Source organism: Amblyomma americanum, chromosome 1 (assembly GCF_052857255.1).
Source record: "Amblyomma americanum isolate KBUSLIRL-KWMA chromosome 1, ASM5285725v1, whole genome shotgun sequence".
Lineage (NCBI taxonomy): Eukaryota > Metazoa > Arthropoda > Arachnida > Ixodida > Ixodidae > Amblyomma > Amblyomma americanum.
In genome coordinates this window covers 210,241,726-210,267,446 of record NC_135497.1, presented here as the reverse complement: position 1 = coordinate 210,267,446, position 25,721 = coordinate 210,241,726, and the positions used below count along the sequence as shown (strand labels likewise).

At 47.1% G+C, this 25,721-nt stretch overlaps 1 protein-coding gene across 12 annotated transcripts in view; it reads left to right on the top strand.

Moving 5' to 3' along the window:
- Window positions 1-25,721, top strand: part of cac (calcium voltage-gated channel subunit cacophony) — a 530,251-nt gene that overhangs the window by 397,600 nt on the left and 106,930 nt on the right. Inside the window, exon 1 of one of the 12 annotated variants that reach the window (XM_077648394.1) lies at window positions 8,982-9,069. The exons of the other annotated variants lie outside the window; for them this stretch is intronic. Coding sequence (XP_077504520.1) covers window positions 9,068-9,069 — 2 coding nt within the window. The 5' untranslated portion in view covers window positions 8,982-9,067. Of the gene's footprint in view, window positions 1-8,981; window positions 9,070-25,721 lie in introns of those variants that run through there. 12 annotated transcript variants of the gene reach the window in all.

Here is a 25,721-nt window from a genome sequence, read left to right as displayed (position 1 = left end):
TTCTCGTGGGGTGCAAAAAAAAACGCTTTCACACAAAGCAGGAAAACGGAGCATGAAACGCCGAGTGAAAATTCGTGGGTAATCATTTCTGCGGTAAACGCTCTTGGTTATTATGAAGAAACATCCGTTGTCGCTAAGGGCGAACTGCGTCTCTTTCTTATTAGACTCCCTCACTGGCAGAAGCCTGTGCAGGGCTTCTATCGCCTGGTGAAATTTTATGATCGGTGGCCTGTAGGAATCAAGACCCTCCATTCGTTTGCCACGCCTGAAGAGTAATGAATGGCTGTTGAGAAATAGGTAAGGAGCGTGTATGGGAAGCTTTGCTTCCCTTTCATCGCCTTCGTACTGCTTTCCAGTGCCTACGGAGACTTTCCGTCGTCCCCGCTTAAACGACTGGATCCTGCGACGAATGACCGTTCTATCCGTCGCTCGTCTTGTAACCGCGCAACGCCTTTGACTGCTCTGCATACAAGATGCGCCATGCAAAGAACATAGTTCTGGGGGCATAGACTTTACATCCACATTAAATGGATATTGTTTTTGCTTTCTTTTGTTTCGGAGTCCTAGATGTAGCCAGCGTACCGCATTTGGCGTTGTTTTCGGGTGTGCAAATGAAACCATACCGGGACATATCGCGGCCGGCATAGCAGCTCGTGGTCGAGCTCTCTCTAGCTGTTGGAAGATCCAAGTCCAAATCCGAAATTAAACGTTCTAATAAAGCCATAATTGTAATGAGTGCTCTTTGTAACATTAAATAGAATACTGGCGGACTTCGTTCCGCCAGTTGGTGCGGGAATTTCGAATGACCCTAGACCGGAAAACAGGCTGTCTATCGCTCCAACAAGCAAAGAGGTGTCAGAGCGGTGGCCTTAGACAGCAGGGCGCCACTTGAACTTGAAGGAAGGCGCCTTCCTGGCGAGACCATAACGAAGCCAATATGGCGCCGGTGCGAAGCGCGTAGAACCGTGCAAAAGACATGAAGGTGGCAGGGGAGGGGGAGTCGAGTGGGGAGGCAGGCCGGCAGGGCACTTGCATAACGGCCGCGTGACGCGGTCCCTTCAGTATCCGACGTCATCCATGACGCGTGTCCGGCAGAGCCCGCTCTCATATCACTTCAGTTCTGCGCAGTTTTCTTTTTGATGCTATGAACGCTGTTAGCTCCCCCTGTCCTTGTGCGCGGTGTATCGCCAAAGTTATGTCACCGCAGGAAAGCTCTGGCTGGCGGCTCAGCGCGTGAAAACAATATCCCCGATTGTTCGAGAGGACGCATTTCATTTCGCCGCCTTTGCTGAGGAAAGAACCCTTCGGAGGCGTCGCCGGATTTTTTTTTTCCGCCGCGCGCCCTGAAATATACAGCTGCGCAAATCCTTGTGAGCTGCGCACATGGCTAAAGATGGAAAGTTCGAGCTATCTTTTCTTTGTACGAACTTGAAACACGCCTTCGTCCGGGCAAGTTGTTCAGAGAGAGAGGGGGGTGAAGGAATAGCGGGAAGCTTGATCAGGAGAAGGCGCTGGGTTCGCTAACCCATACTAGGGGAAAGGGAGCGTGGAAAAGGTTCATTCAAAAAGGACGGGTGTAAAAGGGCAACTCCAGAAGATTTTTGAACGTTCTGACTTATGACATTATACTTATGACATTATACATTATTATACGTTGTGACATTATACTTCGTGGGCTTCGCTGTTTAAGTTCCGATAAATAGTTTTTTTTTAGTAATGAGGGAAAACGGTACAGAGCAGCAAGAACCAGAAAAGCAAAGCCGAAATTGGGTTTCAAAGAAAGTACACGCCATGAAAGAGCAGCATATGATGTTACTGATAGTGCCAGGAAACCTTTCTTGTGCGCGAAGTAAGTTTCTATCGTTCTTTGTTCGAAATGACCAAATCAAGCACGATTTTTTTTCCATCAGCAAACGCAGGGCGATTATCGACGGGCAAGCAGCTCGTGACGTCGCCTGTCTGCGAAATTCGGCATAAAATACATGAAATAGAAGTCTGCTGAGAACATACCGTAGAACATTCAATGAAATGCGCGGAGATAGCAAAACAAAAGTTGCCCTTTAAGAAAGGAAGCGAGGACTGTGCGTACGGAAAAGTCATAGCCTATCGCGGAGCCACGACGCCCTCAAGCAACGGAACAGGGCCTGGCAAGCTGTTTAAGTTGTACATATATGTTTAGTTCGTTGTGTATTTACACGCCTCCTTTTCGATCCTAGTCCATAAGGCTTGCACAATTCACTATGATAGCGTTCGAGAGGTTGACAACCCACGTTAACGAAAGCTCGACGCGAAGGAGCAATGCTCCTGTCCTGTTCTAATTTGTCTGTGGTCTTCTTTTGTATTCACGTATTGTTAAGTTACAGTTCATTTTTGTGTGGTACTGCTGCGACTGCCAGAGTACAGCGCTCCTCTAACGACCGTTACATAAACTGGCATTCTCTGGCAACATCTGTGCCTTTATCGGGACACCCATGAAATAGTCAGCCGTTTCGACTAAGCGCGCATTTGCCGCGAAACGATCGGTTGGCCACAGGAATTTTATTTTTCAGAAAGAAAACAGAGATAGTCGCAGGCCATGGGACAGGGATGTTTACATCGCAGGTGTTCACAGCGCACAAAACAAGGGCATGTGTTCGGGGGGGGGGGGGGGGGGGGGGAGCCGTGGGTAACCGAGTATAAGGAAAGACGCAGTAGTCCTCTCGCTCACCCTGGGGGCAGGGAACACAGTCGAAGGCACATTTTACCACAAGTCAGACTTTGTGAACCGTCACGTGGGGTACTACGCGAAGCGCCATGCAATTATCGTGGCGCATCTCGCACTGCATCGAGTCCTCTTACTCCTAATGAAGCAATGGGAATCTTGTTGGCTCATAGAGGGCGGGGTAACACACACTCGGCACTGGCTTAGTCAGCAGTTTTTCCTTTAGGGAGTAAGGCTCGCGTCTGTATCTCGGTGAGAGAATCTTTCACCCTCCCTCCTTCCATATCCGACATTATTGGACAAAAATTTTAATATTGGAAAACTGTAAAATACTGTTAGAGAAATATTCAAGCTAATGGTCGACTCTTCCGATGTGTAGGAAAACATTTTTTTAGTTTTTCCGTCCCTCGATTCGAGCAGTTAAAACCGCCACAGAAAACCGATGGGGAACTCTTTTGGCAATAGAAAAAACGTTAATTGCAAAAAAAAATGCGAGACTGTGGACGGGAGATCTGCGAATATATTGACTGCTATAGTGAAATATTAGAATATATGAAAACACTGCGCTCATAAATTCTTATTCATTCAAAACAGTTTTGTCGAAAATTGTTGTGTATGTTTACACCCTTAGCAATCGCTACTGGGTCATTTTTGTTTGTTTGTTTGTTTTTTTGTGTACATATTAAACGTAAAATTGCATTGCATTACATTGTATTGTATTGTATTGTATTTTATGACCTCATGAACAGAAAGTCCAGGTGATAATAGCCCCAGGTATGAGTTAAAGAGCTATATTTCATTCATGTGCTTTTTACCTCCGCACATATTATTATCGCGAAGTTCCGGTAACAAGCCTGGATTTCGATGCATGCACATTACAAATGGCCCGAACCAAGTAATAGCCGAAACATGCACACTACAAACGCCGGTTGCATCTGCCTGATAGAAGGTGGCAGGCTATCAGTGTGCAAAATGGCATTTCGGAGCGTAAAGGCTGATTGAAAGTCTTGGTCTAAAAAACAAACGAGAGCCAATAAACATGGTCACTCCACTGGACCATGGTGCGAGAACTGGTGGACTCGTCATGAAGGTTTTCAGTTAATTTTATTTCTGAGGTGACATACGAACGATGTGGCTAAAATGACTACTAAAATCGGAAAGGAAGCACTATCATTAATTGATGCGTTCTCTTGCCTTGAGATATCAACGTCTTTCCTAAAACATGCAAACTGAATGTGACTGGTTTCAGCTCAACTAATTAGTATTATTTATTCAAATCACCCTCTCACAGAGTTTGTTTTGTGACCTAGCTGATATGATATGACAGGTTCTAAGCAGCTGTAAATAATTTTAACAGCTCTATGTTCGTTTCAGACATGCCCACTGCCCCTCTTAGAGCCAATCGCCGCGTCAACTGTTAGAGGTTAAAGGATGTCATAAGTGGCCCGCTACAAAACTAAGAAAGAATCCCGTAGTCTGGTTACTTTAGGCAAAGACGACACCATTCTTGCCCTGGCTGACTGCTGTTTAAGAATCATCTGAGCTTAGAAAAATTCCCCAGTTATGCTCTTACGTCATATTTAATAGCTGAAATGCAAAGTCAGTGCAAGATGCCTAGTTAATCGCGTGTGCCCTTTGGCCACTTGGTTTCGAAAACCGGGATGTTCTGGCTGCACTAACGGGTGAGAAAATCATATCAGGCACTAAATATTATTCAGGAAGGCTTCGGCATTTGAAATTTGCAGAGAACCGATTTTTTTTTACATATCAACATGCCTTGTGAACTTTAAAAAATATATATCAATATGGTACGAAATCGAAACAATACAAGAAAAACGCATGAAAAAGGAAAGAGATTAAAAAATGGCACGTAAAAACGGCTATTAGTTGCATCTCGCAATCAAATAGTACTGTTAGCAACTCTCTGAATATTAAAATGTCATGCTCGAACATTCTTAGTTCTGGAACCCTCTAGAGTAGTTGCCGTTCTCGCGAACGTTGTGGGCAACTTTCATCTTAAATCCGAACGTATAATTCGTGTAGCGGCCCATAATGCTGTCCAAAAAGAGTGCGACTAGAGTTCACTCTAGCATAACTCATAGCATTCAAAGCGAAGCCCACCCGCTGCAAGTTGCGACAGTCCTCAATATGGCAAATCGAACAGACAACCCTTAGAGACCAGGAGCGGCTTCTATTGGCACTCGGATTCCGCACAGAACATCCTTACTGGCGTTTCGTCGTAGGGTGAAGTATACAGGTATAGTAGCTTTACATTCAAAATATAGCTCTTTAATCTACTGCGCAGTTATTTCGGCGTTCCAAAAAGGGCGCCTCATAGTATTCAATATCATCATATGCAGACTGCACGCCAAATGAAAAAGGTGCGTTCGTTGCGGAAAGAAAAAATTGTGCCCTTCTATTCGCCTAAGTAGGGGGTGCGGTTATTATGCGAGCGCGTTCATTACGTCACCAAAAATGCGGAAGGCCTAGAACGTATTACTGAAAGTCGGAAATGTAGAACATTCTGCCCACTTTATGCGCGCGTCTTTGGTGCAAGGTAAATAGAGCAGATAGTGTCGTGTTAAGCGGTTCAGTCAGCGCAGTAGTGCGCCGCAAGGGGACGTTGGATCGGTCGTACAGCTTGGGGTCACCTTTTACTCATTTTGAATCAGTGGAATTTTCGACAACGGCCTCGGTAAAACGGCATCAAAACATCGCATTATGTGGCAAAAACTATTTCCGATATATAGTCTCCAAATAGTTCGTCGTTGACATATCGTATGAATGAATATATAATCATGCTGCTGGTAAAAAGAGACTGCCCTCTGTCGTTCAGAGGCTGCGGCCACCCTTATTTGGTCGTTTCGTGTGTGTACGGCGCTGGAAAAAGAGCTTTAATTTCTTTCTTGGCTCAATCATACAACCTTTGTCCGTAAAGTTGCGAGACTGATTTATGTTCTTCTCTATAAATGATTCCTCAAAACAAATGTTGGTGCGTATGTGTAGCGCCATTTTTTCGGGCTAACCTGAGAGATTTACGTTAATTCATTTTACAGCTGTTAGATGACACTACACGTAGAACAATACATTGTCACTAGTCGTCTGCGTATTCTACTGTGAGTGAATGTGGAGAGATGGACGTCCACCTCGAACAGCGTGTAAACATAAAATTCTGGATGAAGCTTGGCAAGGCAGCCCCACAGACGTATGAGCTCCTTCGTGACGCTTACGGCAACGAGACATTATCGCGGGCGCGAGTTTTCGAGTGGCACAAAAGGTTTGTTCCGGGGAGAACGTCGGTGGAAGACGACACAAGGCATGGGCGCCTTGAAAACAATGAAAACAACGTGGCTCGGATCAGGAAAATCGTACAGCAAGACCGCACCATTACAGTTCGCATGCTATCAAATGCACTCGACATTAGTAAGACAACATGTCACCAAATTTTGCGTGAGAACTTGGGGAAACGAAATCTGAATGCCAGACTTGTGCCGCACTCCCTCACACAGGGCCAGAAGGGCACGCGGGCATTAGTGAGTGCTGATTTGCTCTCCGAGGCAGAGCAGGATGCTACATTCGTCGACAGCATCATTGCTGAAGAAGAAACATGGTGTTTTCAATACGATTCTTAAACAAAGAGGCAGAGCTCCGAATGGCGTTCTACTAGCTCTCCGGCGTCGAGAAAGGTGTGGCGATCAAAGACCAAAACAAAGACGATGTTGATAGTTTTTTTTTCGATGCCAGAGGTGTCATGCACCACGAGTTTGTCCCGCAAGAGCAGACGGTGAATCAGGAGATTTATATTCGCGTGCTTCAACACATGCGTGATGCACTGCGACGCCGTCGCCATGACATATGGGAATCTGGACAATGGAGCCTTCTCCACGATAACACAAGGCCGCACACTGCTCTCAGCGAGACAAAATTTTTCGCCAAGCACAGCATTACTGTACTTTCCCATCCGCCATACTCGCCTGACCTCTCCCCATGCGATTTGTTCCTGTTTCCTCGTCTGAAGAGAGCCCTAAAAGGTCGCTGGATGGGGAGTAGTGGAGGCCATTCAAGAAGCCACGACAAAGGAGCTGACAGCTCTGCCAAAATAAGCGTTTTCCAACTGTTTCCAAGACCTCGAGAAGCATTGGAAGCTGTGTATAGACTGCAAGGGAGACTACTTCGAAGCGGGGCTGCACAAATGATTTCAATGTTAAACGCAATTTTTTTAATGGACTCAGTCTGAGAACTTTACGGACAAAGGTGGTATCAATGAGTTGATATGACGAGGTCATTATCGATTAGTGGATAGGAGTAGTCATTCAATGAACGTCGATATCACGTGACAGCATGACGGCGAGGCAATCTATGCAAGCGTATGAAAGCATGCCTTTGCAGAAACGCAGTAGGAAAGCAGGTTTTCCAAATCCTTCTTACTATTTTTCGCTTTTCTTTTTCCCGAGGCAGCAGAGAAAGGTCTCACAGACATCAAACTACGCTTGGTTGAAACGGAAATCACTCTGCTTTAAAAACTATTACGCTAACATAGCCGCCGCGGTGGCTGAGTGGTTATGGCGCTCGGCTGCTGGCCGGAAAGACACGGGTTCGATCCCGGCCGCGGCGGTCGAATTTCGATGGAGGTGAAATTCTGGAGGCCCGTGTACTGTGCGATGTCAGTCCACGTTAAAGAACCCCAGGTGGTCGAAATTTCCGGAGCCCTTCACTACGGCGTCTCTCATAGCCTGAGTCGCTTTGGGACGTTAAACCCCATAAACCAAAAACCAACCTATTACGCTAACAATTACTGAAGGGCAAAATAAAGCAACCGATCGAGCTTGAAAGCAATGGAAAGGAACGTCATTGAAGTTGCGGATCGTTATTTTTGTACGGCTCCAAAAGTGTCCAACTCTAATACAATTTATGGCAAGAAAACCCGTTTCATAACCGCGTAGCATGAGATACAGGTTCTCCCCGCTTTCTGATGCACTGCGTCCGAACGCTGTGGCACTTCGGAGGATTCTTCGAGTACGAGATACTGCTGAACACCTCTTTCAATCGTCAAGATTTTTTGCAGCAGCAACCGTACCTAGTGCACTGCCAATTCATGAAGGGCGCCGGCATTTGATTTCACGGTGTGCCTGAAGTAAGTAGTGTAGACAATGTCAGTATAGTGACGGCGGCGGCACTTCTGACCACTGGTTATTTCTACCGAGGCGATGCGATCATTGTACGCCGTAAAGAAGGAGTACGGTGTAACGATTAGCGTGGTTATAATCTACCAATTAAACGCTACAGCAGGCAAGAGACTGAGAGAAAGAAAGCAAAAAGAAACAGAGCAGTTAAAAGCAGGAAAGCTTGCCGCCTGATATGGCTCGGGTCATCCCGAGGCACTTCTTTCGCTGATTGCACCAAAAGTGTCCAACCTCTTTTTGTCATGCTACCTTGCAGTCCTAGTGCCGACGTGCCTACCACATACGCGTGGTATATAAGTGCGTTTCTTTCTATATCTTTTTCGCCCCTTTCAACCGTCCCGGCGTGGTACACATGTCTACCCAGATTGAGGCACTTAGAGCGCCTTTCCTTTCTTCAAAAACTCATCCCCATATCCACAATAAGCTACATTCAGGCGCCGGACCCAGTAGAAATTTTGGTGAGCCACATTTCTCAGCGTCCAAAGTGCTTGATTGGGATTTAGGCGTTCTCGCGCGACGCATCCGCATGACGTACCAGCCTTTGTACAAAGTATGGAGCCCAGAGAGGTTTGCTTCAATGCCTTGTGCTGGGGCTCTTATAGCACTCGTGAAAGTTCTTCGCATCGGAGGGGTGAGAGTTCCCCTATCCTTCAAGAGACTTGGAAAACCCATGGGCTCTTTACTTTTGACAAAGACTATGCGTTGCCAACGCCACTCGGTAGCGAGTTGTTCCCGGCGCCGGCCGTTCATTTTGACGCGAAAGATACGGCTGCCGCTGCACGACTGTCTACGCTAACGGTTCTCCGGTTTTTCCCACCGCTTTACGGTCGCCTTAACAGTGCGCCTAGTTTGCTTTCGGAGCACGGGCGCCGAGCTGCTGCCGAAGCCCCCCTCCCCTCCTGCAGAAGCCGTGTCGACAGCGGCGCGCGCGACAACCGCGCACGGTAGTGCGTACCGTTGGCGGCTCGGCAAGGCCGCCGTTCTGCGCTTTCGATCGGGTGCTTTTCGGCGACGATCGTGGCCCGTGAAACCGCGTTCTGCCCCGGCGGCGATAGCGGCGCAGCTGCGCGCGACGCGTGACTCGCGCAGCTGGCTTTCTCTGAAGCGTCTGAGCCCCGGCCGACGCCGCGCGAGCAGCCACCGTGGAGCGTTTCAAGCCGCCGTGGCCGCCACCGCCGCACGAATGTAGGTCAACGCCCGCTTGTCTTATCGACGCGGACAACCCGCGGTCCACTCCCGCGGCTCATTAAGTCGTTGCTTTCCCGCGCGCGGCTATGCGATACTGCGCTTCAAAAATCACTGCTCGTCACTCTGCTATCTCTCTCGAAGCTCGCCGACGGTCGAGTTGACGTTCAGAACGGCACAAAAAGGGAAATGATGCGTTGAAGTTCTCTAAACGTGGACTTGTCATAATCTCTTGTCGCATCGTCGCCACTATTGCGCGATTTCAGTTTTACTGTTACTCAGCAGCACGTACGGACAACCAGTGCGTGTTCGCGCTTGGTCCAGCGTAAGCTCGGGCGCTGAAACGCAATATTCGCTCTTTGTCTGTTTCGTAAGCGTTAAGTTTTTACAAATAATCCTTGTCTTCCAAAAGTGCCCCCGTGCAGGATGCTTCAAACTAAAGCGTGTATATATTCTGGCTTTTTCACAATACCTGTCGCGAAACTGTTACAGCGCTCCGCTACAGCACTAAAGAAATTTGCGTGCAACCGGCCCCTATGCAATTCGTACCGTGCGCTATGATGGACGTTATACCATGGGGCTCCGCTTAACTTTGACCAACTGCGACGTGCATAAAGACACCTATGCGCGCGCTTAGATTACTTCTTTCTCGGAACGCAGCTGTTCCTCCCCTATTCAGCCGCCGCATGCCAGCGCGTCGCCTGCTTTGCGCATGCGTACAGGGCTCAGCAGTCTCGCTTGTCGCCCAATTCCATGTTATTTCTGTCACGCGTGCAGGATCGGCCCTTAGCCCGTTGCGGACGCCGACTTTTTGCAGCCTCTGTGTAGTACCTACATCCGCCACTCGGAAATTTCAATGCACAGTGGCACTCCCGCACTTTGTCGAAACGGCCCTCGAGTGCGCCTTGTCTTTCCCGCCGGCTTTTTCGTGCTCATTCTCGGGCACTTATCCCGGTTTTCTCGTTCCTGAAGGGGCGGCAGCGAATGAGAAATAGGTCTCCACTCAGCGTTTTCTGATCTGCTTCTTGGAGCTCACGAGTGGGAAGCAGCAATGGCTCGCCGGAACGGAGGCAGCTGCGTGCGTGCGTTCCAAATCCTGAGCGCAGTTTGTAGAGGGGCGCAATTACCTGTCTGCTCAGGCAGTTTGAGGAGAGGAGCGGCGAATGTTTCAACTCTTGTGATCTTGCAGTAGCCAATCCAATATTGCTTCATAGGATCGTGTGGCTTTGTCACATACTTAGTAAGGCCGCCGCGGTGGCTGAGTGGTTATGGCGCTGGGCTGCTGGCCCTAAACACGCGGGTTCGAGCTCGGCCGCGGCGGTCGAATTTCGATGGAGGCGAAATTCTAGAGACTCGTGTGCTGTGCGATGTCAGTGCACGCTAAAGAACCCCAGGTGGTCGAAATTTCCGGAGCCCTTCACTACGGCGTCTCTGATAGCCTGAGTCGCTTTGGGACGTTAAACCCCATAAACCAAACTAAACCAAACATACTTAGTATCACTATTTGTTGGCAGTGATGGAGCTGGCACCTGCAGAATCAGGGGCCAATTTCTCAAAGCATCAAGCACTTAACAATCGTTTGCTCGCGCCCTTGACTTTGGCAATTGTGGTCACTAACCACGAAGCTTTCTAGCCAGCGAATAGGTTTGAAAATTCAACCCCTAATTTGCTGACGGCAGCTGTAACTCCCACTTTAGCGTCAGTAGATTATGAGGAAGAGAGAGAGAGTAAAGCTATTTCCGGTGCCAAGTCCGGCTCTACAAGGGCGTCACAGAGTGACCATTCTACCTCAACTTCCCTGGTTACTGGGGGAAACTCGTAGGGAAACAATACGGTCTATGGATTACTATTTCGTGGTCGAGCTGGTAAACTGCTTGAATATAAAATGGCTACGCGTGCGATACACGGACACGCAGAACTACAAAACAGGCAAGGCATCCACGGCGCACTACGCACCATGTACGCCTTGCCCGTTCCTTCTTCTTCATCCTTGTCTCGCTTGCGCAAATACGTATATTGCATTGAAGTGGTTTATGCATCTGTTTCAGTTAATTTACTTCGTTGTTGTTGTTCTTTATTACTTTAATTTAAGCCGACTTTCGCAAGTTCAATGCAACCGCGCCTCTGATCGCCATCTTCCCTTTCTTTTCCTTTTTTTTTACTGTGTAATGGAGCGCATTGAACTTACTTCTTTCTTTTCTTTTTCTGCCTCACTCCCACCGAATGAGAGTGACTGCGAGAAAGTTTGGGTCGAATCTGCGATAGGGCACCTGTTTTTTGTTCAATTCCAGTGTCACGTGCGAGGATGTTACAGATATCGCGGCGAATTTCGTGGCAGGATTGTGAAGACATATCCCCCCCACAATAAAACTTCGTGCCACCCACTCCGCCCAACGCCATTTCCGGGTTGTCCCGGCTACTTTAAGGGTATTGTTGTCTCCTTTCTTGGCGTAGCCTCGAGTACTCGGCTGTAACTCTCTCCGTGTCCGGTAGAGAAAGGAGTGATACCCCATTGCATTAGCGAGTGGCCCACTCATTACCGTTGTCCGAGCGACGGCGTGGCACTTGTGCTGCTGCTTTCTGTGACGAAACCTCGCGGTGTGTCCATGTTTCTGTTGCGCGGCTCCACCGCTGTTGTCGCCTTCGTCTGTATTTATTGCGCCTTTGTTATCGTGCTCGACCATCTGTAATTCAGAGGCATGGTTGTCGTACTTGCGATCGAACGTAAAATTTTACAAACCGTTCACCACCAGCCACCCTTCTTCTCTCATTTGTTTGTTGGCTTGTTTTTTTTTTTTTTCCTGCTAAGAATAAGGAACACACTATTATCTAAATTCCTGCGACTTGATTGTTTCCGATCGCATTGTGTTCCCTTACCGGTATGGAATAACAGCTTATATTTATATAAAGCTTCGTGCTTACCGCAGTACTGTCATTGTCGCTTTTGAGCACAAATGTACCTGTAACGGCCGGCAGACATGCATAATAAGCGCAATATTCTGTGCACCGCTTCTTGTGCACGCATCTATTTTAATTGAATCCAATACAGCTGACTGAATTATATCAATTTAAGGTAAACCAAATCGAACTATTTAAAATTAATTGAGCAAAACTCCCGTTTCAATAGTCTCGAACGGTGCGCACTTGCGTCGCAGTAGTCACTCATGTGACACCGTTAAAGGCAATTCCGCCGCAAATTTCATCCAGTTCAGCAGTCAGCAATCTTTCTTGCTCTTTCCTACCGCCTTCTTGTCATCGTTTCGGGAACAAATCTGAGCCGCACTAGATTGTCCTTATGCGGGGCGAAGCCCCTTAGTCGCGTGAAGCTTCTGCAACTGTCAAGGCTGCCGTTCTCCTCCTAACGTTGCGTCGTAGTCCATGCATGCGCCCCGAGCCAGTTTTTGTTTTAGGCTTTCCGCTACTCCATCATAACCCTCATAAGGTAGAAATGGTTTATTTTTGTGCAGTCAATGAAACTTTTCTAAGCTGGAGTCTATAAAGCTAGCAATACGTGTACTGGCTTGGTTTGGTTTTATAGGGGTTTAACGTCCCAAAGCAACTCAGGCCATGAGAGACGGCGTAGTGAAGGGCTCCGGAAATTTCGACCACCTGGGGTTCTTTAACGTGCACTGACATGGCACTGTACACGGGCCTCCAGAATTTCGCTTCCATCGAAATTCGACCACCGCGGCCGGGATCGAACCCGCGTCTTTCGGGCCGGCAGCCGAGCGCCATAACCACTCAGCCACCGCGGCGGCTATAAGTGTACTGTACGCAATGCTACGTGTCGCCAGAAGCGTTATTTAATCCGAAAACCCATAGATACACGGAGAGAAATGGTCTGTCATGCAAGCCGAGGCACTAAAGGCGGGACATGTGGCCCGTGCCCACACTGTCATCGCCTCGCAGCAGCCAAGGCGTCGATGCGTTTGACGCTCACTGGAAGCTGCGCAGACACTTCGTAACTGGCCTATTCGACCGCGGGTGCAACAGGCGTGGCAAAATGGGATCTTGGTCGCACACCAGTAAGGTACGACCGCAGAGGCTCTTTCTCTCTGTGGCCTGCCCGTGTGTGTTTGTTGCAGAAAAAAAAAATCGTCTTTTACGCGCGCAGCAGCTTTTGGAATACACACGAGATAGAAAGGCCATTCGGTTAACGTCGGACGCACGTAAACGCGTGATCATAAGTCAGCGTTATCAAGCATTTCGGCATTACGAATTGGATTTCATCGCCGGTTTGTGCTTCCAGTCGTAGAGAACCGACACGGCTTGTTTTCAGCGTATTCTGTGCCGCTATGAAGATATAAAACGAAAAACAGGGAAACGCTAGCGGCGGCGCTGGAGGTTGTGGTTTTAAAGCTGTAGCTCTCAAAAGAGGCAACACGAACAGAGTATATGAACTCTATGACCGTCATATCATACGTGCAAGGAAATGACCTTTCCCTATCGATGACAGCGGCGAACAAACGGCGCCAAAACTTAGCTGATGAGAGGAACAACTGTTTGAACCATGGCCTCCGATACAGAATATATAGTATGCGAAACCTGGCTGAACTCAGTCGCGCAGCTTAATCTTGAAGGCCATATGTATGAACAACATCAATGAGGCTTCGCGAACGGACCGCGTCGCAGCGCTGAGCCCTTCTTTCCGCGCATACCTAGCGTGCTGTGAGGCTTCGCAGTGGCCCTTGTTTTTCACAGTCGTCGAAAACAAAAACACAGTTTGATCATTTCAACTTCGTGCCAATCATTCTAAAACTTTTCGAAAGCTCGAGAACGAATTGGATGCGTTTTGAATAATTTTGAACCCGCGCTATTTGAGTCCAAAGTTCGAAAAGTTCAAATATTCACCCACCCCCTAGTCTGCAGTATTGTTAAATAAAAATTAATAAGTGAAAAATAAATCAAAACAATTTGCCTTAGGGCTCAGACGGGCATTATGGCTGCAAAATTTAAAAACAAAGCGAGCGTAATAATGCCTACACCAGTGGGATCCATTCGTGCCCAAAAAAAAAACGGTGTTTCAGCGAACACTTTAAAAAATTTTCAAAAATAGGCTTTTGGGGGCAAAAATATGGCTTTTGCGGTATAGTATTTCCAGTGTAAGCGGACGCCAGAAAACCGGTGAATTGTCTTAGGTTGTGAGCTGGTTAACTAATTTTGAATAATTAACATTTGAACTAGTAGACTTGAGGCGCCTAGTTACAATTAGAGATTTGTAACCAGTCGTTAGTAATAGCCATATCAGTTCCTAGAATTTTGAAAACGCGATTACCCTCGCCACTGTGGCTTCACAAAATATGGCTGCATCATGCGAAAATACATGCGCTTTCTAACGCATGCAGTCAAAGCAACCCCTCCAGAGCGCGTAGCTAGTTGAAAAAAAAAAACAAATTTTGTCGAGCCACAGCGCCAAGGGTAATCGCGTTTTCAAAATTCTAAAAACTGATATGGCTATTACTAACGAGCGGCTACAATTCTATAATTGCAAACAGTTGCCTAGCTGTGATAATTAAAAAGTTAACTACAAGAAATTAGTTAACCAGCTTACTACTTAAGACGATTCACCGGTTTTTTTGGTGCCTGCCAACACTGGTAATACTATGCCGCAAAAATCATATTTTTACCCCAAAAAGCCTATTTTATAAATTTTTCAACGTGTCCGCTGAAACACCAGGTATATTAATGCGGTACCATTAAAAGTCTCATCGGGAGAAAAACGTCATCGGGAGAAAAATGTCGTCGGTCATAAAATCCGCCCATTGGCTGGAGGAAAGTAGCTTCGCCAGACCGGATAATCCCCATTGGCTGCAGGGAAGTGATGTCACAAGACCGGAAGTGACATCACTTCCGGCAAGACCTCCAACAGCTTGTAATGCTATCGCATTGCCAACACATAAGGTAATTGGTGTTCCTCTGAATTTTGTCGAAATGCAGGCAATCCACTCAAGCCCTCTTGTTAGTGTCATACCGCATTTTTGGCTCGTGACCTCAAAGGCGCTGATATGCTTCTTGAGCTCGGCAGCTGATACGGAGCACTTTTCTAGCCAATCGCAATGCAAACGACAACGTTATTCAATTGAGTATTCAGTGCGCTTACATGCAGCCAGAACAGCTGCAAATGTGAAATACTCGTCACGAATTGATAACTTAGCTGGCACGATACCTCTAAAATCTAGCCGATCAGATGTAGCATTAATCAAGCGGGCAGAATGTCTGATTTTCTCATCTGTGTTATTCACAGCCTAGTGTACTTTATGTGGAATATAGATGCCACACAGGCTAGGATTTCAACTACAAACAGGGCCGCCGCGGTGGCTTAGTGGTTATGGCGCTCGGCTGCCGGCCCGAAAGACGCGGGTTCGATCCCGGCGGCGGCAGTCGAATTTCGATGGAGGCGAAATTCTAGAGGTCCGTGTGCTGTGCGATGTCAGTGCACGTTAAAGAACCCCAGGTGGTCTAAATTTCCGGAGCCCTTCACTACGGCGTCTCTCATAGCCTGAGTTGCTTTGGGACGTTAAACCCCTATAAACCAATAAACCAACCATCAACTACAAACACTCGTGTTGCAGCCGGCAGTGACCTTCTCATAGGCGTCGACCGAGCTTGTGCCTTTCCTAAAGCCCTCCAGTCATCGCTCAGGCAACTAGCTTGTCCTTTTCGCGGTGGATCGGCTGACAGTCGTGTCTGCGGTGCCTGCTGTTGCAAAGGGACCGCAACTCTCGTATTCTGCCCTTTACATTCTCTCCGTCTCTTAAACATATAAATTTGGCTCATTCCGCCAGGAGGCTCCATATTCTATTTGCTTCATTAAATAGATATTCCATCATTTGTCAAGTGATATTGACGGCTCGGGTCTATCGACTGTGTCATGAAATTTCTGCCTGGATGGTTGGGCTGGGGAGTTTTTGATGTGTGGGGGTGCTTGCTCCGCGTACTAGGGCTGAACGTGCAGCGATCGATAACTTTTCTTGTGGTGAATCGTTACGCTTTTTTTTTCCGGAACGTAGAAATTTTTTTCTCAACCACGTTTTTTGAGTAACCCGACTTTTCTCTTAAACAAATTTTGAAGCTTGCTGCTTCTGGAGCTGCAATGATCGATAAAGTGCACTTATATAGGCAAACAGGCAAACAGAGAGAGAAGAGGGAGCAAAATGACTAAAAGAACAGCGACTTCTAATACTCTGCGGAAAATGTGTTACTAGAAGCATGTAACAACGCTGCGACATGCTTTGTTCTGCACGTCCGTTGCGTGGAGGTAAATAGCCACTCACTCATTGCATACTTTGTTACAGCTTTCGTGTTAATATTAGCATGATGAGGTTATCAATTTCAACTGAAGTATTCATGGGTAAATGAGTCAAGAGCAACTGAAAATGGCGTTAAAATCAAGGTTCGCTTCGGTGGCCATTATAAGGGTAATTTTCTCAAAAGTCTCTTCCAAGCCTCAAAACATGAAATGCATTCCGAATTCTTTGTAATAGCAAAAATTAAAGCACCTTCGGAAATTTGTCGCCATTCTTTTGAATTCTGTGATTTATTCATTGCATTTCTGTCCGCGACTGTCTTCGCCCACGCTCAGCACTACTTCTTGTAAACTCAATCAATAAGTTAAGAAATAAAGGAAGAGATTAGGAAAGGAAGAAAGAAGGAAGGAAAAAAGAAGGAAAGAAAGGAAGAAAGGAAGAAAGAAAGAAAGGAAGAAAGAAAGAAACAAACAAAGAAGAGAAGGAAGGAAGGAAGGAAGGAAGGAAGGAAGGAAGGAAGGAAGGAAGGAAGGAAGGAAGGAAGGAAGGAAGGAAGGAAGGAAGGAAGGAAGGAAGGAAGGAAGGAAGGAAGGAAGGAAGGAAGGAAGGAAGGAAGGAAGGAAGGAAGGAAGGAAGGAAGGAAGGAAGGAAGGAAGGAAGGAAGGAAGGAAGGAGAAAAGAAAAAAGAAAGAGGAAAAGAAAGAAACAAATGAAGAATGAAAGAAAGAAGAGAAGCAAGGAAGGAAGCAAGCAAGCAAGGAAGGTCCCGACAAAGCGAGGTTGGGGCTAGTGTTCTCCGAAAGAAGTGCAATGCTCCGTTTCTAATTAGTTGAACGGAACCTTTAAATGAAGCCACTGAATGAAGAGTGCGCGACAAGCGCGTTCAGTTTTAACGCTGAACTCAAGCATTCCTTTTGCATGAACCGGGAAACAAAGCCAGCTTATTCACTCAATCCTCATCTTGAACACTCTCTGCGGAGGAATCCCAAGGTGAGTTTGCCTATTATGTTTCAAAATCCAATACCCTGTGTCTCACAACTTCCGGTCATTGGCAGTGAAACTACAGCCAGCGGCAACGAATCAGGGACCTAACTACCAAAGCACCTCTCATGTAAGAAAGTCTCGTTAGTTCGCTGGTCGTGGCGGCCCGGCGACTAGACAGCAAAAGCACGGGGCAGTCACTGACCGTTCTAACGCCCGAACAGCTTTGAGAATTCGATCCCTGATTCGCTGACCTTCCTTCAATGCAGCACCCATTTTAACGTCGGCGAAATGTGAGAGACGACATGTCGCCAATAACGGCCCCCTTCCGTCTGTAGGATCGTACTATTCAACCCGTTATCGTCATTATCATAAACGGCACCCCACCAGCACCGAGTATAGTATTCTCCTTGGCTATATCGTGGTCTGCTAGGCTGATCTTGCTTGCGAAGGAGGCATTTGTGAATACGGCGCTCAAACTGCACGCACAATATGCACTCAGAAATATGTGAATCAGTTTGCTAGCGTGCTGAGCAAGTAGCTTGGACGATGGATCCAAAAAAAGCCTGGGAGCCGTCAGTCGTCAAGACAGTGAAGGGTCCGGATACTATGCAGATGAATGTCCTGAAGTGCGAAGATGGCGTTCGAGAGCGATAATGAAACAGGCCCAGCGAAAAACGAGCGCTGTTTTTTAGCCACCCAACTGAAATAGTGTTAATTTGGTGCCATGGCACCTCCCGTACTTTTCTTTTCACTCACTCCAAATTTCTAAAAAGAACTCTTAAGGGTACACCCAAATGAGAAAACAGCTTGAGCCTTACGCCGCCGCGGTGGCTGAGGGGTTACGGCGCTCGGCTGCTGGCCCAAAAGACGCGGGTTCGATCCCGGCCGCGGCGGTCGAATTTCGATGGAGGCGAAATTCTAGAGGGCCGTGTGCTGTGCGATGTCGGTGCACGTTAAAGAACTCCAGGTGGTCGAAATTTCCGGAGCCCTTCACTACGGCGTACCTCATAGCCTGAGTCGCTTTGGGACGATAAACCCTCATAAACCATAAACCAAACTAGCTTGAGCCTTACAGTCGGGAATTGGAATGGGAAGAAATTTTCATGGCCGCTGGATGCAATAACAAAAGAAACGCCCAAGATTTGCATGTTTAATTTCTTCGCCTCCGTCTAGAAGTAGAGCGCTAAATAACGTCTTCGGAGTTTCGCTTACACCTTAAATCGGATTGTCGTACAATACTAGCACGGCAATCACTACGTGAAACGCGCTTTCCTGTCGGGTATACCCTAGTGTGAAAGAAGGCGTTTAAACGGGAAGAGTCACTGCTGGCATGTTGGCGTTAGAATGGGCAATCTTAGCGACTCAAGGGTAAAACTTGAATTCCAGACCCAAGGGAAGTAAAAAGGAAATGAAGCCAGCCATGCAGACCGTGGACGGAGAAAATGTGCACGCGAATGTATAAAAAAATGCGCGTAAGTTTAGGCGAAACCAACCCGACTTTGCGGAAATCGCGACCTTGAAGTTTTTCGACAGCTTCTAGTCACATATTGTTTCCTGGTCCAAACAGTTCGTCTTCATTTAAGCCAAGTATTGTCGTCGGTCGGAGGGACAGTCTAAACTTGAGGCTTATCGACTGCATTTACCTCTGTTCCATCTTCTTACGTCGCAATAGTAGTAATACCGGAAATTAGAAAGGTTTGAGATGCATTCCAAATCTTGCCAGTCGGCTTTTCGCAAAATGAGCCTAAGTAAAATCAGGTTTAGTCATACTGACGGACGACAGAGAAAACTGCAACTTATGGCCGTGGTGCGTAGCTATTTGACTGGTAGATTGCGCACAGCTGAACTGCTCCTCTGTCGACCCGACGAAGTACAATACTGTGAAAAAACCTTCGTCTGATGAAAATCCCTTTATAGAACGTTGTTCATCATCACTTTAAAGGGGCACTAAGGACAAATTTAAGTTGGCCTATATCGAAACATTACGGAGTTCTAACAGCAAAGTGAATATTTTAAACGAAAACAGAACGTTTTTCAGCTAGAAAAGGCAAAAAAAAGGACTGACAGGTGCGCCATCAGCGGCCGATTCCGCAATTAAAATGCATGAGTCCACACCGACTTTCATCGCGGATCCCAGAGGCTATGCTAAAACGTTTTTCACTTCAAACTGGAGGCAACCAGTCCTTTTCGGTAAGGAAGTCACGAATTTGGATAGACTGGCTCGAAGATTTTAAAATACTGTTTTCTCTCCGAAAAGTGCGTCTTTTTGCTGCAGGACAAACGGCAGCCTGCCCAGAAATAGCCAAAAGAAACAAATTTACTGTGAAAATGTAAACAATAATTGCAAGCAGTTGTCCTCAGTGTCCCTTTAAGCGCAGAATAATCCAGGGACAGTATTTTGCGTTTAAGTCGTAAGCCTTACTTGCCCCATTGAGCGCAAACTCGTGTCTGTTCGTCTGTCTGCGTGTGCCCGCGCGTGCGTGCGTGCGTGCGTGCGTGCGTGTGTGTGTGTGTGTGTGCGTGCGTGCGTGCGTGCGTGCGTGTGTGTGTGCGTGTGTGTGTGTGTGTGTGTGTGTGTGTGTGTGTGTGCGTGTGTGTGCGTGCGTGCGTGTGTGTGTGTGTGTGTGTGTGTGCGTGTGTGTGTGTGTGTGTGTGTGTGCGTGCGTGTGTGTGTGTGTGTGTGCGTGTGTGTGTGTGTGTGTGTGCGTGCGTGTGTGTGTGTGTGTGTGCGTGCGTGCGTGCGTGCGTGTGTGTGTGTGTGTGTGCGTGTGTGTGTGTGTGTGTGTGTGTGTGTGCGTGCGTGCGTGTGTGTGTGTGTGTGTGTGTGTGTGTGTGTGTGTGTGTGTGTGTGTGTGTGTGTGTGTGTGTGTGTGTGTGTGTGTGTGTGTGTGTGTGTGTGTGTGTGTGTGTGTGTGTGTGTGTGTGTGTGTGTGTGTGTGTGTGTGTGTGTGTGTGTGTGTGTGTGTGTGTGTGTGTGTGTGTGTGTGTGTGTGTGTGTGTGAGAGAGAGAGAGAGAGAGAGAGAGAGGTTGCTCGGGAAGAGCAACCTGGATCGCACCAGTTACACCGGCGGCAGCAGCTGCCATCGCAGGGCAGTGGCGCATCGCTTAACCGCTGCACCACTGCGCCAGGAGGGGAATGGGGACTCACAGGCATCTATGAATGTCAAATTGAGAATGACCTCATGCTGAATGTGGGCGCATCCGGATGCTACCTGATGCGGCAGGTGCTGGGGGACGGGGACGCGGGCTGCGGTAGTGCGGCGACTCCCTTCACGGAGTTAGCGCGCAGATCAAAAGGGGTGCGGCAGTGTCGCGGCGGTGTCTGCGTAGAGCCATGAAGAGGTAAAATTGCCAGCTGCATGGCATCGTATTACATCACGCCGCTGCGCGCGGCGACTGCGTACACGAAGTGAGCGGGTGGGCTCACGTGTTTTCCCGTGTAAGATGTCTTAAGTGTCTCTGACGACTTTTTAACGCGATAGCGTTGAGCGCCCCGTGTCGCAGAAAAGCCGGTGTCGTCAGCGGCGTTGGCCGTGAGCGAAAAATCTCTCCTCCTCCTCCTCCTCCTCCTTCTCCTCGCAATGTACGCCACTGCCCCAACAGATGACGCGCGACGGCAGCGCCTCCCACTCGTCTCGTTCGGCCGCAGTGGGGCCGTGCGGGCACGCAGAAATCACGGGGTGAGCGGCGAACAACGCAGCGCACATCCAAAGCGCGTTCAACACGAAGCTTGCGGCTTGCTGCCCGTTCGTTCGGCGCGGAAGCTATGCTGGCGTTCGTGGCGTCGGGTTTGTCGAGAACGATGTGCCGACGAACTACGACTGCAACTTGAGTCCCGTGCGTTTCGGCAAGGCGCCTGGCAACGCTTCTACGTGGTTTGCCACTCTGCGCGTAACGGGCAAGGCGTCGCGCCGAACGGGCGATGGCGTTTCGTGGACTCCCTGGCAGTGCTGCAACACGCTGTAGCGTTCCACTATTAAAGGCGAAGCTTAAGCGTCCTTCAATTTTTTTTTTCTTTCCGGTTCACTTCATTGCCAGTTTTCAATTATTCAGGGGCGACAAATGGGGGAAGAGGAAGGGTATTAATCTAGGTATGAATCATTCCAAATCACAGCCCTATAGGTTACACAACAAGGCATTATACGAAACCACAAACCGCGTACTCTTCCGAGTACATGGCGTCATGCGCGGAGCAGGGAGGGGCTCAGCTGTATAACAGTGAATGCCGCAGTCACTTACGGACGCTCTTTTTTCTTTGTTTCTTTCGCCAACAATGCTGCCGGTGGCGGTGAGTGTACATCCGCTGGTCATCGCTCGGCGGTTTCAGCTGGGGCTATCCAAGATGGTACATGTACTCGTAGTGTACTCACCTCATGTAGTTGCTTTGGTTTACTTTACACATCGTGACCGAGGTTGGTTTTTCGGACTATCGTTTAAAAAGAAGCCATCTTGACGCATGCACTAGGTGGATATACACTGAAAACGGATTTTTCGTTCTACATCGGGGCTTCTGGCATCCTTCCATAAATTATTAGTCAGTAAACGTTTTGTTTATTTTCGTTTATAGCCGCGTCGCTGCTGCCTTACACGCGCGTCATCTTTGGATGTTTTGCCCCGTGGATTTGTTTAGCGGCTGTCTAGCTGCAGAATAAAAGAGCTTGAGAGTTTTAAAATACGCTGACGCCGTGACGCTGACTTTCGTCGCGCCCTTCAGCACTAACAGGAAGCGTCAGAGTGTGGAATATATTTGCCACCTCACTTGCTGACCGTCGAGTTGCGCACGTCCACGGAGTAGTCTGAAGAGCGCACTGGAGAGGCTAGGAATTGCGAAGCGCAAGAAAGGAGTAGGAAAAAAGAGGAGCGGGGGACGGCTGAGAGTCAAGGGAGGATAGGTCCCCCTGTCGTCCCAACGCCAACGTAATGATCCCGCGCTGGAGGGGACCTAGCTGGGCACTTAAATTCTCGAAAGTTGGTTTCGTAATTTCCGCTTCGGAGTGATCGCTGCCGGTCAAATGCCGACTTCCTGAACTCGTCGACTGCCAACACGTACGGGCTTCCTGACGCGTTCCGAGAGCTGCCTGGCGCCCTTCCCTTCATTGTTCATAAAGCCTGGGACGTGGAACCGTGACGACTCGCTGCCGTCCCTGCTGGTGTCGTTATTGTTTAGTGTAATATGGGAAAATGAAAAGATATGCTGACCAGCAGCCTTCGTTTCGTAAATCCGCGGCCGATTGAATTAACGCGGATGTCGGTCGAAGACACCGCAAAATTTCACTCTCTTATGTTTTCGCTCTCTGTGTTTTGTGTAAACGTTTTAAAGCCGTAACGAGTTTACCAACCGCCACTTTCTCACGGATATAGCTCGTAAGCTGTAATCCTGTATGTGTGATAGGTTCATTTCAAACACTCAAAGCAGAAAAGACGTGAGCCTAATAGAACGAGGAAACGCTACCTACGAGTGCCACAGTGCATTTTCCGAACATGTTCAACAAACATGAGCTGCAAAAGTTAGAAGGGTATAATTGTCTGCTATATGAGACAAAATTTCCCAGGCTAACACTGAGACGTTCCCGTCCGCCTCCACGATTCCAGTTCCGCTGTGCAAAAAAAAAAAAAGAAATCGAAGTCTGTCTCGCCGCCGAAGGCAGGTGTCGCCTGCTGCTGCACATTCTCGGCTAATAATAATAATAATAATAATAATAATAATAATAATAATAATAATAATAATAATAATAATAATAATAATAATAATAATCAATCTTTATATTTCGGTGCCCAGGAACAACCCAAAGGTCTTGGTGCTGGTACACCATTCACAGGCACAAAATGTAAATTTATTTCACCACAAAGGAAGACACTCAGGGGAGGTAATGCAGCAGTCAAGGCGATAGAAAAAAAAAGACTTATAAACTAGGCGTGGCAGCAAGCATGAAGCAAAAAAGCGAAAACAAGAAAACAGCGAGAGCAGCGGTAAATGAAAACAGCTAGAACAGGCAACAGACATATAAATAACTAATGAAACAATAAACAAAGAGAATGAACACAAGAACGACCGATAACAGCTAAGTACAGCATATAGCAAAATACAAACAAGAATAAAGCCAATACTAATATGAACGAATAAGAAACCTCTGAAATACAAGCTAGAAATACAATCATACACAATAAGAAATGTAATTAGTGAACGCGTTACAGACAATCAGGCGTGAGTACACAGTATTAAAGAAATAATATTAATGAAAACAAGTAGACGTGATGAACAATTAAGGAGAAAAAACAACATAATACCGGTGCAAATGAACAAGTGTAGTAAAGACAAAATGCATGAAAGGGGAAGTTATGTAAGAGAAAAAGAGTGCTCAAAGTGGAACGTCACGGACATCCAATATAAAGGAAGGGAGAGAATTTTCGAATATATCAAGGTGAGGACAAAGAGAATTAAACAACTTTTGCATTCTGTCCAGAGGGGAGAGGGAGTGCAGGAGCGCAGAAACTTGGAATGGTCTGAATTCCCTTATGCTCTTTCGCGGTACACGCAAAAGGATACGCGCTAAGAGCTGAGGGCATAGAATGGGACCATGAAGAAGTTTATACAAGAAAATTATATCTGCCCTCACGCGACGGCAGCTAAGAGAAGGAAGCTGCAGTGAGTTACTCCGTCTGGGACGAGAGCTGGAAGTTTTGCAAGAAACCCGATGTTGAAATATGCGTAAAAACTTTAGCTGAACTCTGCGATTTTTTCACAGTTTGACTGGCAAGTGCTGTTCCAAACAACAGACGCATATTCCAAAAGCGGCAAGCATATAGAGAGGTAGAGGTTTAAGACAGGAAGTGAAGCTCGAAACTCTCGAAAGCCTGCAGATGAAGCCGAGTGTACGTATAGCCCGTAGAGCAATGCGTTTTGTATGAGAGGAGAAGCTGAGGCCACGGTCGAAAAGTACAACGAGGTCATTATTTTCATCAACCCTGGGCAGCGGCCTACCATTCACAGAACAAGAGTAGAGAAGACTGTGCGTTTTACGCGTAAATGAGACAACCTTGGTTTTAGATGAATTGAGAGTGAGCCCATTCTTCAAGCACCAATCAGAGAAGGCGGATATGTCCGATTGCAATGACAAGCAATCATAAGAGTATGCATTGCCTTGAACATTTTTATATCGTCCGCATAAAGGAGAAACGAGGAGTTTCTGACCACGGAGGAAAAGTCATTGATGAAAACAGAGAACAGAAGCGGGCCTAATACCGAGCCCTGAGGAACTCCGCTGGTTGGAGTGTAAACAAATAGAAGATAGTTGCGTAGGAGGGCTACAATTGAAACGTCGATCTCAAGAAGCAGAAGCTTTTGAAGAAGTAATGAGTGAGTAACAACATCGAAAGCTTTGCTCAAATCACAGTACACAGCGTCTACCTGACTCCTCTGAAGGACTTCAGCTGATGTATACGTCATAAAAGTCACAAGGTTAGTTGTAGTAGAACGACCTTTTATGAAACCATGCTGATTATATATGATTGCATGTTTGAGGTGGAAGGAAAGTACTTTGTGCAAAGCTAGTTCAAAAAGCTTAGAGGTTGCACAAAGAAGAGAAATGGGGCGGTAGTTCGAAACATAATAATAATAATAATTTAATAATTGGTGTTTGGGGAAAGGAAATGGCGCAGTATCTGTCTCGTATATCACCTGAACCGCGCCGTAAGGGAAGGGATAAAGGAGGGAGTGAAAGAAGAAAGGAAGAATAGGTGCCGTAGTGGAGGGCTCCGGAAAAATTTCGACCACCTGGGGATCTTTAACGTGCACTGACATCGCACAGCACACGGGCGCCTTAGCGTTTTTCCTCCATAAAAACGCAGCCGCCGCGGTCGGGTTCGAACCCGGGAACTCCGGATCAGTAGTCGAGCGCCCTAACCCCTGAGCCACCGCGGCGGTGGAGTTCGAAACATCAGATTTGTTTCCTGATTTGAAGACAGGGAAAACACGCGCCGTTTTCCACACGCGGGGAAAGGCAGAATTTTTCATACAGTTATTAAATATCGTGGTTAAAACAGGGACGAAGATACTATGGAAGGCTTTTATTATGGCGGCTGGAATGCCATCAGGTCCAGGGGACAAAGATGGTTTCAAACACTTAAGACTCTCATAATAATAATAATAATAATAATAATAATAATAATAATAATAATAATAATAATAATAATAATAATAATAATAATAATAATAATAATAATAATAATAATAATAATAATAATAATAATAATAATAATTTATTTTGTCACCGTCAGTAGCAAATACAGGAGAGACAGGCCGGTTTAAGCCTTAAGATTGCTTGTAGGACTGTGCCTAAAAAAATACTTAGTTGCAGAAAAGTATGAAAGTATGACGAAGAAAGCAAAATAACCATAAACATGAAAAATAGTTCACCGAA